The sequence below is a fragment of the Elephantulus edwardii genome, unplaced genomic scaffold (genome assembly GCF_000299155.1).
Source record: "Elephantulus edwardii isolate Elephantulus edwardi_28Jun2011 unplaced genomic scaffold, EleEdw1.0 scaffold00051, whole genome shotgun sequence".
Taxonomy (NCBI): domain Eukaryota; kingdom Metazoa; phylum Chordata; class Mammalia; order Macroscelidea; family Macroscelididae; genus Elephantulus; species Elephantulus edwardii.
The window spans coordinates 2,064,423-2,080,386 of NW_006399801.1; the positions used below are offsets into that span (position 1 = coordinate 2,064,423).

Below are 15,964 nucleotides of genomic sequence, written 5' to 3' on the forward strand. Positions count from 1 at the left end.
TAAAATTACAAAAAGAGACTGTGGAAATCCATTGAAGACCTGTGCCTAGCTTCGTGATGTTTGCTGAGCTAATGAATATATGCATAGAAAAGTAGCATTTTGTTTTTGTTTGGATGCTTGTTTTCTTTTTAATTTTGATGTGTAAGTACAACTTTTTGTTACATTTGAGCTTTGAATTTTAAATGATGTTGTGTATCCAGTATTGCTCTGCTAATAATACTGCCCACAGTAACTACAGAATCTCATTATTGCATTTCAGTGCCCAGTTACCCTCCTGAAAATGTCCAAGCCATAGCAACATCACCAGAAAGCATATCAATATCCTGGTCCACACTTTCCAAAGAAGCCTTGAATGGAATTCTCCAGGGGTTCAGAGTCATTTATTGGGCCAACCTCATGGATGGAGGTAAGAGAACTAACTTTGCCCCCAGTGTTACACAAAAGAATATGCAGATCTCATTTCTACTATGAGATTCAGCATATGGTTGTTAATGGTTATTGTTGTTATGTACCATCGAGTTGTTTGCGACTTATAGCGACCCTATGTACAACAGCCTTAAACCGTGCTCTATCCTGTGCCAATCTCATTGCCCCTGACACACCCATCCCGATTACCCCAGTCACTGAATCAATCCACCTCATAGAGGGTCTTCCCCTCCTGCGCTGCAGCATATGGTAGACATGTTTTTTCTTATGAACACTATCTTCTTTTCTTCATGCTATTTTGGTGTTTGTTGATTGATTCTGTTGTGTCTTTCCTTTTTCTGAGGTTTTGTGGCTTAGTGGTAAGGAGTGGTACTGCTCCCTCAAATAAAGGAAGTCTAAATTCGCCACTGCTACCTGGAAGAATGATGGGCAGCCTCCTCCCATATGATTTGCTGCCTCTGAAAACCAGCTGGAGGATCAGCTATGAGTTGGTTCTGACAATGACACCATACACACACATACATTTTATTTCTTTATCCTTTACTTGCTATTTTAATCAGTATATCTGTCATTGTTGTTGTTTGCTGCTCTTGACTCCGACTGACAGTGAACTCACAGGTGTGAGAGTAGAATTGTTCCATAGGGTCACACCCCAGTGTGACCAGCCTCCCACAGTCTGCCCCACCAATGCTCTCCCTTGTTTTCCGTTTCTTCGACTTTTGCACTGCCTGTGCATGAGTTCAGCATCTTCTATTTAGTGATTCTTCTATCCTTCCTGAGTGGGGTTAGCACCCGAGAGGGTGCACGCTTCTGACTTTGAGTGAACACAATCTGTTCGGAGCCTAACCAGCCCAGCCCTTCTCAGGACCACCTCTACTATCCTGCCAACAGGGCCTATCTCTAAAGGAGCAGATGGAACACAAAGGGCAATGAGCAGAGTCGGAGCTGGAAGATGACAGGAGCCCTCATTGCTGGGTCTCAGGCTATTGTAGACTTGTCTCTGCCAATGAACTTTGTCCTCTTTTCCCCTCCCTGTGCTCTGCTCTTACCCCTCACCCATTGTCTTAATGGATATATTTTTGGTTTGATTGCTGCTATGGCAACAACAAATGTATCAATTGAAATATCTGCTGTTGTAGTAAATCTGTAAATAATAGAAGGAAGAAACATTTTCTTAATAAGTTGAGCTTCCCAAATAAATACTAGGTTTAAGCTTTAGCTGTTTGTATCCCAAACCAGACTTGCTGCTGGTGGGTGAGGGTCAGTTTTCCTTGAAGTGAGTTCAGTTCTTTACCAGGTGCCAGGGGACATACTATAAATAATCCACCCACTTACTCCCTGAACATATATGCTAATTGAGCAGCTATTTAGTTTGCTTGGCTCTACAATCAACACTCTTGGTACCAGCAGCCAGGAAATTAAAAAATGATTGCATTGGGAAAGTCTGCTGTCAGAAACCTCTCCAAGGTCTGAAGAGCAAAGATGTCAATCTAGAGACTAAGGTTTGTCTGATCCAGGTCATGGTCTTTGCAATTACTTGCTATGCATCAGACAGCTGGACATGATAGAAGGAAAATGAATGCCTTTGAGCTGTGGTGCTGAAGAAGAGTATTGAATATACCATGGACCAAACAAGTTCGTCCTGGAGATGATGAAGCCAGGTTTCTCCTTGAAGGCAAGGATTCTGAAGCTTCGTCTGACATACTTTGGATGTGTTGCAAGCAGGAACCAGTCCTTGGAGAGGGACATCATACTTGGGAGGGTGGAGGGACAGTGCAGGAGGGGAAGGCCCTCGATGAGATGGATTGACTCAGTGACTGTGGCACAGGCTAGAGCAGAGTTTAGGGCTGTTGTACCTAGTGTCGTTATGAGTCGCAGGTAACTCAGCAGCACACAACAACAACAACTCTATGCCAATATTATTCTAGACCTTGACGATATGCTCTCTGCCTTGAATCCTAGCCTAGGGGAGTGGGTGAATCTAATATGTGTATAACCACAAACTTAGCGGCCCCATCTTACTGTGCAGCCCCACAGGACAAGCTAAAGTAGAGGATTATTTAACAACTCCACATTCCCCCTGTGAAGACACACACATACAAAAACAGCTTTTTTATAAACACAGAAATATGCAGAACAAGGAAATTTGAAAGAGTAATCTACTTTATTGATAAAATATCATAACATTGCATGTGTTTCTCCTATTGTCTGTTTCTCATCTTGAATAAACTGAAGTTAAACTTCTAATACAGTCACCTAGGAGCAGTCATATACTAAACAAAAACAACACCAAAAAACCCCACCCAAAACAAAACAAAAAATCCAACACCTCACCCCTAAAGCCCTACTTTTACTGCATATTTTAGAACTGTTTACAAACTCCAGAAGTGATTTATCAGCATCTTCTGCATTATAAAATTCCCTGGTGGTACAGTGACTAACTACTTGGCTGCTAACTAAAAGGTTGGTGGTTTGAATCTGTCATCTGACCTGTGGGAACATAAAATATCATGATTTGCCCCAGTAAAGAGTAATGTTGGAAAGCCTATGAACAGTCCTACTCTTCTTACAGACGCACTGTGAGCTACAATCTGTCCATCAACAGTGGATATATGTGTTGTTGCTTATCATTCCTATTTCCACAAATAACTTGCATTGGTTTAGAGTACATATTGGCATTGGAATGCTGAGGTGGGTGATATAGCTAATATAGCTCAGTCAACTTTACACTTTCACATTTTAAAGAATAAATAATTTAAAAACCCCATGAGATTCTCTAATTAATGCTTGGAAATACAAACAATTCTTAATTACTTTATTTATTCAGACTCAGAGTGATTATATTAATTAGTCATGCATTAATGGATTAGTTTTGCAAAAGATATGAAAGAAACCTTAGAAACATAACCAAAAAACCCTCACGGGTTCTGCTGTTGAGTTTGTTTCAACTCAAAGTGACCCTCTATAGAGTTGTAAGGCTGAAGATAAGCCTGTGATTTACTGCCTGTCCTTCTACCTCAGAAAGGTCTTCTAAACAGTTTCTTTCTACCTGCTACCTATGCAAACTATCCTTTAAGAATAACAAGTAATTTCATGGGATTGCTAGATTCCTTCTTGAGTCACCACAGACAAGTTATCAGGCTGTGTCCCCAACGTTTGATGGGGGCAGGTTTCATGTGATTCCAAAATGACAGTATAATCATTGTTTAAACACTGTCCTTGATAAATTTTGAGAAACTCTCTCTCTTTCTACCCCTCTTCTTCCTTCTCTCCCTTTCTCTCTCTCTCACACACACACACATACACAGGCACACAGATACATTCATGCAACCAAGGAGAGATCAAGGTTGTTATTATTTCTTTTATCAGCTGTATCCCACTCACTTTCAGAATTATACAGAAGAATGCATTTTTGCAGTTGTTTATATGATCAAACATACTAAAATTAGTGAATATATTTGCCATGCCAGATTCTATTAAAATATTTGGTGACATTTCTGAGAATTTTATACAATCAGTAAGTTCAATTATGTGAAAGGTCTATCATTTGTAATTGTTAGAAGAACTTCACAGTTTGAAAAGTCACCATTTCCTTCTGTATCTTCATCTCATGGTCATTTTTTTTCCCTTCTGAGAAGAAAGCAACATTTAGGTGTCAGTTGCTGTATATGTGCATGTGTGGCCGTGCTTCAGACAAGTTCATTCCTCCCACATTTTTTTCTTTTTGCTTTCCAGCCCTTTGAGAATTAAGTGTATTAAAAAGTTGTTATTGTTGTTATGTGCTGTCAAGTCACCTGCAACTCACAGAAACCCTGTGTACAACAAACAGCCCTAAGCCCTGCTCTATCCTGAGTCAATCTTTTTGTCTCTGACACACCTATCCCCATTACCTCAGTCATTGAATCAAACCATCTCAGAGAGAATCTTCTCTCTTTCTCTGTCCCTCCATCCTTCCAAGCATGACGTCCCTCTACAAGGACTAGTACCTCCTTGCAACATGTTCAAAGTATGTCAGGTGAAGCTTCAGAATTCTTGCCTCCAAGGAGCAGCCTGGTCTCACCCTCTCTAGGATGAACTTGTTTTTTCTCCTAGCTGTCCATGGTCTATTAAATACTCTTCTCCAGTGCCACAGCTCAAAGGCATTAATTCTCCTTCTATCATCCTTAGTATTTGTCCCGCTTTCTGATGCATAGCAAGTAACTACAAAGACCATGACCTGTATTGCATGCACCTTAGTCTCCAGACTTACATATTTGCTCTTCAGTACTCTGGAGAGGTCTCTGACAACAGATTTTCCCAAAGCAATGTCTTTTTATTACCTGGCTGCTGGTACCAAGAGTGTTGACTGTGGAGCCAAGCAAACTAAAGCTGTTATCAATCTCAATCTCTTTACCATCTATCATGAAGCTGTCAATTGGCCCAGTGATCAGAATCTTTGTTTTCTTTATGTGTTCTATTGCCATACCTTTTCAATCTATATCAGAAAATATTGTCTGGAAAATTGGGCTCTGTGAGGAGAAATGGGGCATTAGGATTGGAGGAAGACTCATAAACAATATTTATTACTCAGATGATGCAATTCTACTTGCTGTAACTGAGGAGGACCTGAAATGCTTTCTGCAGAAGATCAAGGACTGTAGTCTTCAATGTGAATTGAAGCTCAAGATCAAGAAAACAAAGATTCTCACCACCGGGCCAATGAGTAGTAAAACTAAGCACACAAAAATACTTTGTTTTAAAAGCTTTATTTCTTTTTAAAATTGACAGAATATGACTTCAACACTAATTTTATTTCTGTTTAATATTATCTTTCTCATCACCTCCAGAGAAAGGTATTAAAGTAGTAATTCAAGAATAATTACAGTAGTGTTTAATTCCTCTTTAATTCTTTATTTCCTATGTACTTATTTCCCTTTTGATATAGAACTCCTACAGCCTTAGGTCCTTGCATGACATAAACAGTTTGCATGTGTTGGAAATCACCTCGAAGGACTGTAGAAGAAATGCCTGGCAATCTGTTTCTTTAAAGGTCACAGCCAAGAAACCCATATAGATCATAGAGCTCTGCTCTGCCCCACATGGGGCTGTCATGAGCTGCAACTGATTTACTGAAAATTGATTTGGTCAGTATAGGTGATAGAAATCAATGTTGAAACCATTGGAAAAGGAATACAACCAATACAGGAATGGCCTAAGAAGTACACAACTTTTTTGCCATCTTTTTTTTTCATTTTTTTGTCTTGCATTTCATCCATACATCTCTATCTTTTGTATTTCAACAAAGATTTACTTTTCAGTGGAAAGAGTAATTTACCTGCTCAGAGAGTTTCAGAAATCTTTGCACTCGTATTCATGCTCAATAAGAAGTGAGTACTCCAAAGTTACGGTTTGAGCCCACCAGCTAATGGGAGAAGGATGGGCAGTCTCCTCCCATGTGATTAACTGCCTCTGAAAACCCGCCAGAGGGTCAGCTATGCGTCAGTTCTGCCTCTACGGTACTCAACACCACCACCAAAGTTGCTAATGTGAATCCCAGAATTAGTGCACTCTCAACCTTATGCACATCCAAAAACTTCTCCAATAGAGTAAAAAGGGAAGCCACAGACTGGGAAAAAATATTTGGTAATGACATGTCAGATAAGGGACTTATATCCGGAATTTATAAAATACTTGAACACCACAATAAGATAAAGGTAAATAATCCAATAGAAAAATGAGCACAGGATATGAACAGACACTTCACCAAAGAAGACATTCAGATGGCCAACAAGCACATGAAGAAATGTTCAAAGTCCCTAGCTCTAAGAGAGATGCAAATCCAAACAATTATGAGATATCATCTCACCCCAGTAAGAATAGCAAAATATAACAGCACAACAAGCAACAAATGCTGGCGAGGATGTGGAGAAACTGGAACTCTTATTCACTGTTGGTGGGAATCTAAGATGGTGCAACCATTGTGGAAGGCGGTGTGGTGCTTTCTCAAAAAATTGCAAATAGAGATACCATTTGACCCAGCAATCCCATTACTGGGAATATACCCCAGAGAGACCATGTCTGCCATCCAAGCAGATATATGCACACCCATGTTTATTGCAGCTTTGTTTACAATAGCAAAGAGTTGGAAGCAGCCTAAGGGCCCATCAACAAACGAATGGATAGAGAAGCTCTGGTATTTCCACACAATGGAATACTATGCAGCATTGAAAAACAAGAAACTCATGCAATATTATTCAAAGTGGGTGACCCTGGAGGACATTATGCTGAGTGAAATATCTCAGTCACAAAGGGACAAATACTGCATGGTGCCACTGTTGTAGAATGGGTCTGACATCAGAGTGGGGGTATGACAGAAAAAAACTGGATAAATTATGTATATTGTATTGAAACAGATGAGGGAAAGAACAGATTAGAAGTGATATATGATTGAGTATTATGGTTAGCACAGGAATCCAGAATTAAGGTTGCATAGAGACATGTACTCAGGGTGTGGGGTGGGGGGAAGGGATATGGGAATTGTATACTAATGAAGGAATTTTTTTTTTCTCTCTTCGGAGGGGAAGCGAGCTGGTGGGGAGGGGTGGGCAGGGAGAAAATTGCGGCAATGAATGAATGGAAATACAAAACCTCTGTAAAAAAAAATTTAGAAAAAATTATATTGTAAGTCTTTAGTAGAGTTAATGTTTTTAAAGAACATTTTCTTGAAAAAGATCAAGGTGAACCCATTACTTTTCTCCCTTTAACTACTTTCTTCCTCAGGATATCTTTTTCGAATAGGCAGCCCAGCCACACTGACACCACTTCCTCTCACATCGTAGTGGGGCTTGTACTTTCTTCATGAAGTAGAGGCCCCTTGTGCCTCACTTCGTGATAAGAAAACAGATTCCCCAAGATGTCAAAACCCTTGCTCAGGTTCTTATAACTAGTGGCTGGCAGACAGCCCATGGATACTTCCTGTTCCTTGTATTTTCCGATTGTGTGTGTGCGTTTTGATATATATATAATCTGTGATGTGCATTTACAAATGTGTATATGTGTACATTTGTATGTGTACTGAGTATTCATGTGTGTGCATGCATGTGTGGTGTGTATGATTTATGAATATAACCCTTTGCTGGCCTTTCAAGAAACCACTCTCTGCTCTCCCCTCTCCCGTGTTCAATCCACTGTTTATCAATGAATAGTTTCTCTAATGAACACTGCACTGGAGTGGGAGAAGGGTGGGACTCTCTGAAAGGAAGGGATGATTAGTCATTTTGGGTAGAGCCATTGACAGTCTGGAACAAGATACATATTACAAAGTGGACTGGGTGAGAGGGGAAGGAGGAGGGAGGAAAATGTATATGAATGAATGACTGACTGAATGAAAACTCATCCTTTCACTAAAAACACAATTTTAAAAGTTATAATGAGAGAGCGTAAAGAAAAGAAATAAAATAAGGAAATCACTCTCAAGAATCTTTTTTGGGCTCACCCACCTCACTAACTTTTTTCCCTGGAACGGTGGTCTACTCCCAACAAAGCACCCACATTTTGCCCCCATGTAAACATTTTCTTCTTATCTCTCATCTCTATCTTTTTGCTTACTTATTTAATCTCTTTTATGTCTCAAAAGAGATTTACTCAAAAACACCACTAATTCCATCTTAATATCACAAAGTCAGCCCACTCCCAATAGGAGAAGAACCAAAGATATAATGTGTGTTGGAATTGAAACACTTGTTTTGGGACAAACACAGTTCAAGCCGTAACTTCTGAGATACCAGGCCCTTGTATCATGTTCCTGACCCAGGACTATGTGTGTGTGTGTGACCTGTGTGTATCCCACGCTGCCCCACTTTCTGCCTCCATCACAACGCTTGCCATACCCAAGGCACTGCCTGCCCTTGGCTACCTGGGGTTATTTTAAATTGTGTTTTTGTGCTACTCACAGTTCAGTTCTGATCTTTCTGTGCCAAGTGCTCACACACATGTGCACACGTACATGCATGCAAATGCACAGTGCTCTGGAGTCATTTTGGGATACTGATCCCAAAAGTAGTTCATCTCTAAATTTGTGTGCAGTATATCAGAAGGATGAGAAGAAAATAAAAGAGGAAGAAGAGAAAAAACAAGCTAGCAGAAAGCTCATGTAGTCTTCCCGACAGATTGCCTCTTCAGATTCTCCCTTACAGTCTACTTGCCTGAGGGACAGTGTTGCAGCAGGACTCAGCCTGCTCGGAAGACTCTGGACAGTGACATCTGGCTCTCGGGTTCCTGCTGCCAGTCACTCCACTAGACTCCATGACCTTAAGCAAATGATTGTTGCTCTCTCGGTCTCATTTTCCTCATCTGTAAATTAGTGGCTCTGTAGAAATTGTTCTGGCTCACTGAATTATCAGAGATGCAGAAGAGCACCAACACCTAAGTAAGCATGCCCAAGTTGTTAGTTATTTTTACTAAGGCCAGAGAGACAATGGCACTTAAGGCTTTGCGAGTGTTTCTGAATGTGGCTTTTACCAGAAGCAACTCCCCAGCAAGGAATCGCTTGGAGCTCTGCCTCGCGCCCTAGTTCTGCTCAGGCACATAGCACCACATGCCCCTGCAGTAGACTTACACCCATCTATGAGCAAGTCCTGGGGGTCACTCTCAGTCCCCAAGTCTATCCCACAGGTGCCTCATTTCAAAACCCAAGGGGCTCAAACACTCGTGTATATATTTAACACATCATTTATAAGTTTTCTAAAATTGCCATAGATAATATACCAAAGATGAGCGATTATAATGTTCCACCTTCGAATATTATTATTAGCTGATCCCACTCTGGAGAATGAAGCATTTTTAGATAACGCCAAGTTTCTGACACATCAGCATGTTATTTTTGCAATGGAGCTGAGAAAGGTTCACTCCAGGTGAAAGGAGAAGTTTCTTAAGCCACCTTATCATGGCTCTGATATTTGAGAAGTTGTTAGGTCCTTTAGACTAAAGCATAATTGGTTTAAAAACAAAAATACTTGTGAAACTTCCTAATGAGCAGTTAGCCAGCTGCCCTAGGTTGATTCACACTCATAGTGACCCTTACCTGCAAAGCTGACCTGTGCTCCAGAGGACTTCCAATGGCTGGTTTTTCAAAAGTGAATTGCCAGGCCTTCTTTCCAAAGCAACTCTAAGTGGGCTTGAACCTCCAGCCTTTCAGTTAGCAGCAAGCCTGTTGACCATTTGCAACATGCAGAGATTCTATTGAGGTTAAAGGAGTGTATTTGCAAGGAAATCAATGTAGCCCCCTAGACTTCTTGCTGATGAATGTAAGGAATCCTCTTAATTAGCATCTGTTTCAGTTTTGTTCTTTGGTCCGCTATGGCACTGTTGTGTTTATAACACATTTTTCAGAATGAGATTTTCTGCTCTTGTCGGTTGGGTGGTCACTTTGGTATGAATCACATCACCCCATGGCATCAGTGTTACTTGCTGACTGTTTTCAGGACCTTTTCGTCATTTCTGTGTATGGGAGGGAGAAAACTGGCGCTGACCCCACAGTAACAAAATCGTGCTTGCATTTTTCCTGTTTTCTAGAGCTGGGTGAGATTAAAAATGTCACCACCACGCAGCCTTCCCTGGAGCTGGATGGGCTCGAAAAATACACCAACTACAGCATCCAGGTGTTGGCTTTCACCCGTGCAGGAGATGGAGTGCGAAGCGAACAGATCTTCACCAGGACCAAAGAGGACGGTAAGAAGGGAGACGAGAGGCTGGTGGAAGGTGGAAGGCTCAGTTCCTGCTTTAAACACCAGGGGTCGCCAAAGGCTCCTCTAAATGACAGCTTTCTTGGACTGAAGCAATTGCTGAAGAAGTCCAGAGAGCTCACCTTTGTGTTTTTTACTTTGTTTCCAGTGAAACTTCCAAATTATCACAGTTAGACGGAAATTCAGAATATCAACTTCCTGGCTTCCTTTGTTGTATTTGTCATTCCTTCCCTCACAGTTTCCCTGTTTATCCCACTCCCTTCCTCTCCTCTTCTGCCCCCATTTCTTTCTGTATATTTCTAGTGACATTTCCCTTTGCCCCAGGGCTGTGATCATCATATCTATGTTGTATTATTCTTTTAGAATAATTTTACTGGTCCTTCAGCTACTAGTGCGTGTTCTGGTCACTTATATCTTTTGAATTGAAAACTATGCACTGGATGGATCTAAAATCTGTTATACACAAGTTGAATTACTTTAGAATGAGTCCTTAATATGAATGCCTCTTAATAATTTTAAAAATGTTTATTATCTTAAAAGAATTTCTAATGATTTAGTGAAGCTTTACATCTTATTTCTATTTGTTTTAGGCAGTTAACACAGTCTGATTTTAGTTGCCAAACGTACAAAAAACAGAATGCAAATAAATTTCAATTTTTTAGGGAAATTCTTGAGAGCTTTATCCAAGCTTGTTTTAGGGATAATTTAAAATCTAATAAACATTATAACATTAATGAGAGAAGTCATCTCTACCTTAATAAAGCAAGGAGCAGTTGATGTCAAATTTATACTCCCATGGCACCTTCTAGATCAGATAGCAGAATAGTATGAGAGATGGACTATCAACTGAGATATCAGAGTATCCAAATGCTTGATTTAACCTTGAAATTAATCATTATTTTCTCTCTAGGGTTCTGTTCCTTAGTAAATCGGACATGGATGGTGTGAGAGAGCCATTACCTATTGCTCAGGACTTCTCATATCTTTCTAATTTTGATGTCTATACAACCTCCTGTGTTGCATAGAATATTAAATATGATACTGTTCTATGTCAGCTCTGTCTCATGGACACACCTATGTTCAGATGCCTGGATTGACTCTTAGGGCTTTCTGTCTCACAGACCACCTTTCACTGACCTTCAAGGCATTCTTATTCTCACTGTTTTCACTCAGAAAAGGAGACCTTTTTTTTTTATTCCAAAGAGCCCCATCCACCCACCCCAACACATTAGCTCACACTTTCTCTAGACTTTCTTGTATTAAAGCATAAACACACTTAAGTAATCATTAGCTTTTGCTTTCGAAGACATAGAGCTAATTCTTCCTGGGAATGTGCAGGTGTTAGCCAGTTCTGAAAAATTGCATTATTTAGGGATTACTTAAATGAAAATGTCCCGCCAATATTGTGATGAGGTACTGCCACATCAACTCTGATTCAGTGTTATCTATGTGTACAACCTCACGTAATCCTGTTCCAGCCTCACAGTCTCCACTGTAGTAAGCCCATTGTTGCAGTCTTGTGAAAATCCACCTAATTATGAGTCTTCTTCTCTTCATTGACTCAATCCTTTTCCAAATTTCTTGTCCTTTTACAAAGACTTGTCCCTCTTAATAACATGCCTAAAGTATGTGAGATGCAGTCTCACCATCCTTGTTTCTAAGGAACTCCCCGACTGTATTTCTTGTGCTATCTTTGTAATAATTATAAGCAACTATTACAAGCACAAATGGAGATTTCAGTGTTAATAATGTCTCTCTAAATTATTAAACATTTGTACATTAATAAGTAAAAATTCAGTTCACTCCTTTGTGTCTGAGGTATTTTATAACCTGGTATCCCTACCTGCCCATATCAGAGATTTCAGAGCTATAAATTGTGCTATTATGTTGCTACTAACTTTAAATGCAAATGTTAGCATGAGTAAAAACTTTTTCATTAACTTTTTCCAGAGGATGATTTGCAATTGAAAAATTTCTTTAGAAAATAGGGCTTTTGTGTCTTTGGTAGCTTCTCAAATTTTGTATAAAGATTTTTGGAAGCTTCTGAATATGCTTCTCAATATACGGACATAGTTTGTGGTCCACAAGCATATTCTCAGATCATAGATATGGTAGCAGGCTTATTTTTGGTCCATGAGCTTTACCTAGAGTTTAGGGCATCATCTTAGATCTCAGGTCTATGACGTAGTCTCGGATTTATGAGAATACTCTCCAGTCTGTGATATCATCAAAGGCCTGTGAATCCTAACCATAGCCAAAGAGATGGTTTTAGAACCATGGACAGAGTTTCCAACAAGGATTAAGAAGACCACATATTATTTGCTAATAATAAGACTCCCTCTTGATTTTTCAGCATTTATGGTATTTCTCTCAGTGGTATTTCCTTAACCTAATGAAACTTCTCCCTCCCTAATCCCCCCCATTCACCTTACTCATTAATTGTTGCAGCTTCATTTTGCATTTACTTTTTTAAAATACATATATTGAATTAAATTGTGATACTGCAATAATGGGAGTGATTGGTTAGAGCAGGTTAGACACAAATATGGCAAAGTCATCTGGTGTGGTCACTCAACTTGTTTTGCTCAAGTGCCTAGGCTCCTGAAGAGAAACTGTGCAAAACTGATCATTGAGAGAGGCAGACAGCTTGTTTTATAGAAACAACTGCTTTAGGGTATTCCCTGAGATAATGATGCTTAAAAGAAGTCCACTTTAGCTTTGGAGTAGAGGTGGAGAATCAGGCTGTGAATATTTATACTGTTGCCAAATCCATAACAAACAAACACAAATGCCCCCTTCCCCAGGCAGCTTTGTTCCACAGAAGCTCATTAAACCAGGATTTGTCATAGGCTTATCTCCTTTGCTAGACCTTCAGGTGGCAGCAAGACTTAAAAACTGTAACAAAGATTTTACATTTTCAAATGGTCATTGGACCCAACCCAAGTTAACTTTTATTATAGTTCTGAGTTTTGTTATTCTGACTTAGAGTGATAAAGGTGACATTTATGTAACCCATATTTAGTGCAAAATTTTTTAATCAATATTTTCTGAATTCAAATGAGTGTATTTAAGGAACTGAGATTTACTTCCTCACAATTCTCCAAGTGAAAAGTCCAAATGAGAATCTCTACCAAGTTGATCACTTCCTTACTTGTAGCCCCCTAGATATTTCTTGGCTCACATGTATAGCATGTATCTTCTTTTTTCCCCTCCCTTCCACCCTCCCTTTCTCTCTGTCTCTGTGTGTACTATGCTCTTTTTGTAGCCCAGGAGCTATAAGGTGTGAACCCCCCACCCTTCTTAGGCATTATGTACTTAACAAAGAAAGCAGTTTCCAAACAGGACTTAATCCACATTTATACAGGTGGGAGTCCAACACGTATTTTGGGAAGGGGCACTATTCAGTCTGTAACAGTGAGCAATTACCTTCTTAGTGAAGCAGTAAGAGACTCAAAAGATTGCTCCCTGACTTCGACCGCTTCTTTCAAGATAGGCACCATGTGGCACACTATCAAACCAGTAAAAAAGCAGAGCAAGAGAGTTGTGACTTCTCAGTCGCTTAATGTTCCTTGCTCTTATCCCTGCACCCCCTTCACCCCCATCCTTTTTCCATCTGGACAGCAAAAGGAAAGATATGCGGACAGGCTTTCTCTGCATCCAATCTCACTGCCAAATCTCTCTTAATGTTAGTGCTAATGTGCACTTTCTAAGATAGCTTATAGAAGAGTTTGTCATCTCTATGAATTATTAACCTTTGAGACGAAAGTCTTTCACTCATAAAAATACTTCTAGTCTTCTTCTGAGCCAAAGGAAGTATTATTACAAAGTTTGGAATAGAGAAAGGCCCATAGTTTTCCCTCACCTACTCACCTAAAGGTTGTTGGTTCAAACGTACTTCTGCAGTGGCACTGCAGAACAAATATCTACTGATCTGCTTACGCAAAGATGAGAGCTGAGAAAACTCTGTGGAACAGTTCTATTCTGTAACACATGAAGTCACCTCAAGAACTCACTCAAAGGCAGTGGTTTGATTTGAGACAGAGAAGAATCAGTTCTCTGATAACAAAGTAGTTGCCCCCCCTTCCCCATAGCCACCTAGCTCATGAAGCAAGATGTGCAATTCTAGACAATCCAAAACCAAAAATCATAGCACAAAGAAACAGTCACCTGAAATCTAAGTTCTCTGGAAGTCAGAGGTAAGAGATCACTGTGGTTCCCAGGAGAACAGAGCCTGGGGGTGTACTTGAAGTGCTGAGCAGGGGCCTCAGAGATCAGTGGAAGCACCATTGTTTAAATTTTTTATTTTTGGATTTTTTTTTAGATGCAACATATATGTTTTATAGCATATTCTTCCCATTTCCCCCCCCCCATTTATTCATTGTTGCACATTTTCCTCCCTGCCCACTCCTCCCCACCCCAGTTCACTTCTCTCTCTGGAAAAAAATTATTTCATTGTTATACAATCCCCTCCTCCCCCAGGGAGACCAAAAGCCTTCATATTTTTAGAGTTGAGGGAAAGGGAAAGGGCCCCAAAAAAGTAGGGCCTCCAATGGCTGACTATTGAAAACAAAAACTAAAGAACAAGTATTAAGGTGGAAGACTTGGAAGCACTATTTTTGTGACCAAATGCCCTTCTCTTTCAGTTCCAGGCCCACCTGCAGGAGTCAAGGCAGCTGCAGCCTCAGCCTCCACGGTCTTCGTGTCCTGGCTTCCCCCTCTCAAGCTGAACGGCATCATCCGGAAGTACACTGTATTCTGCTCCCACCCTTATCCCACAGTAAGTTGGTAAATAACTAAGTGCCTTTGACGTATCTTCCAAACAAGAGGAGAGCATACATTTTGGACAGTTTCATCCTTTGTTTTCCACCTACTGGTCTTGCCATGGGTTTTATTTTTCCCCTGTTGTCTCCACATACAATGCAAAGTCCTCATTTACACCTCACTTGGAAGTATTCATCTGAATCATGAAAAGGGACACAATGGCTTAGAATTATTGTTTATTTGGTGAGTTCCCACAAAACTGCCTATGGGCTTATCAAAATCAAAGCTCAAAGGACTTAATTGTGCTTTAATTGATAGTCAGTGGACAACACCTATTGATTTTGCTGTTGGGCTCATCATTAAATGCATTTCACTCCTCTGTGCATCTGCCCTCCCCTCTCTGAACCTCCCTCCTACCCCCAGCTCCATTCTCTGCTTCATCCCACACTGAAAGAAAGCAGCAAGCAGGCCCCTGCTGTGCTAGAAATGATGGGATTTATGAGACTTTATAGCTCTGTGGAGACTCATGGAGCTGCAAGCAGTTAAATACTAGCAAAAAAGTTGGCAGTTCAAATCCACATGGATGTTCCTAAAAAAGAAACATGGAAATCTGCTTTCAAAGTGTCACAACTTTGAAATTCCTGTGGAGCATGTTCTACTGTAACACCTGGTAACACTGTAAGTGGAAATCAAATCAATAGCAACTTTTCACTCATATAACTCCTATAGCATCTCTAAGCAAGGCTGTTACTCTAAGAGTTAGAGGTTTGAAGCCATCCAGAGAAAATTTTGAAGAAAGGTCTGATTGTGAACTTCTAAAACTTTAGCCACTGAAAACCCTATGGAATATAGTTCTATTGTGACACATGCAAAATAACTCTGTGTCAAGATCAGCTTAGTAGCACTTACGTGGTTATGATCCTTATTAATGAAAATAATCAATTTAGTATATCATGTTGTTGTTGTTGTTGTTGTTGGTATGTGCCATTGAGTCACTTGCAACTCATAGTGACCCTATGTACAAGAGCCCTAAATGCCATCCTATCCTGTGCCAC

At 40.1% G+C, this 15,964-nt stretch overlaps 1 protein-coding gene across 1 annotated transcript in view; it reads left to right on the forward strand.

Moving 5' to 3' along the window:
- The window catches only part of DSCAM (Down syndrome cell adhesion molecule), an 845,501-nt gene that overhangs the window by 686,579 nt on the left and 142,958 nt on the right, over positions 1-15,964 (forward strand). The window contains exons 18-20 of the mRNA XM_006886768.1: positions 260-406; positions 9,979-10,134; positions 14,792-14,925. Coding sequence (XP_006886830.1) covers positions 260-406; positions 9,979-10,134; positions 14,792-14,925 — 437 coding nt within the window. The remainder of the gene's footprint in view (positions 1-259; positions 407-9,978; positions 10,135-14,791; positions 14,926-15,964) is intronic.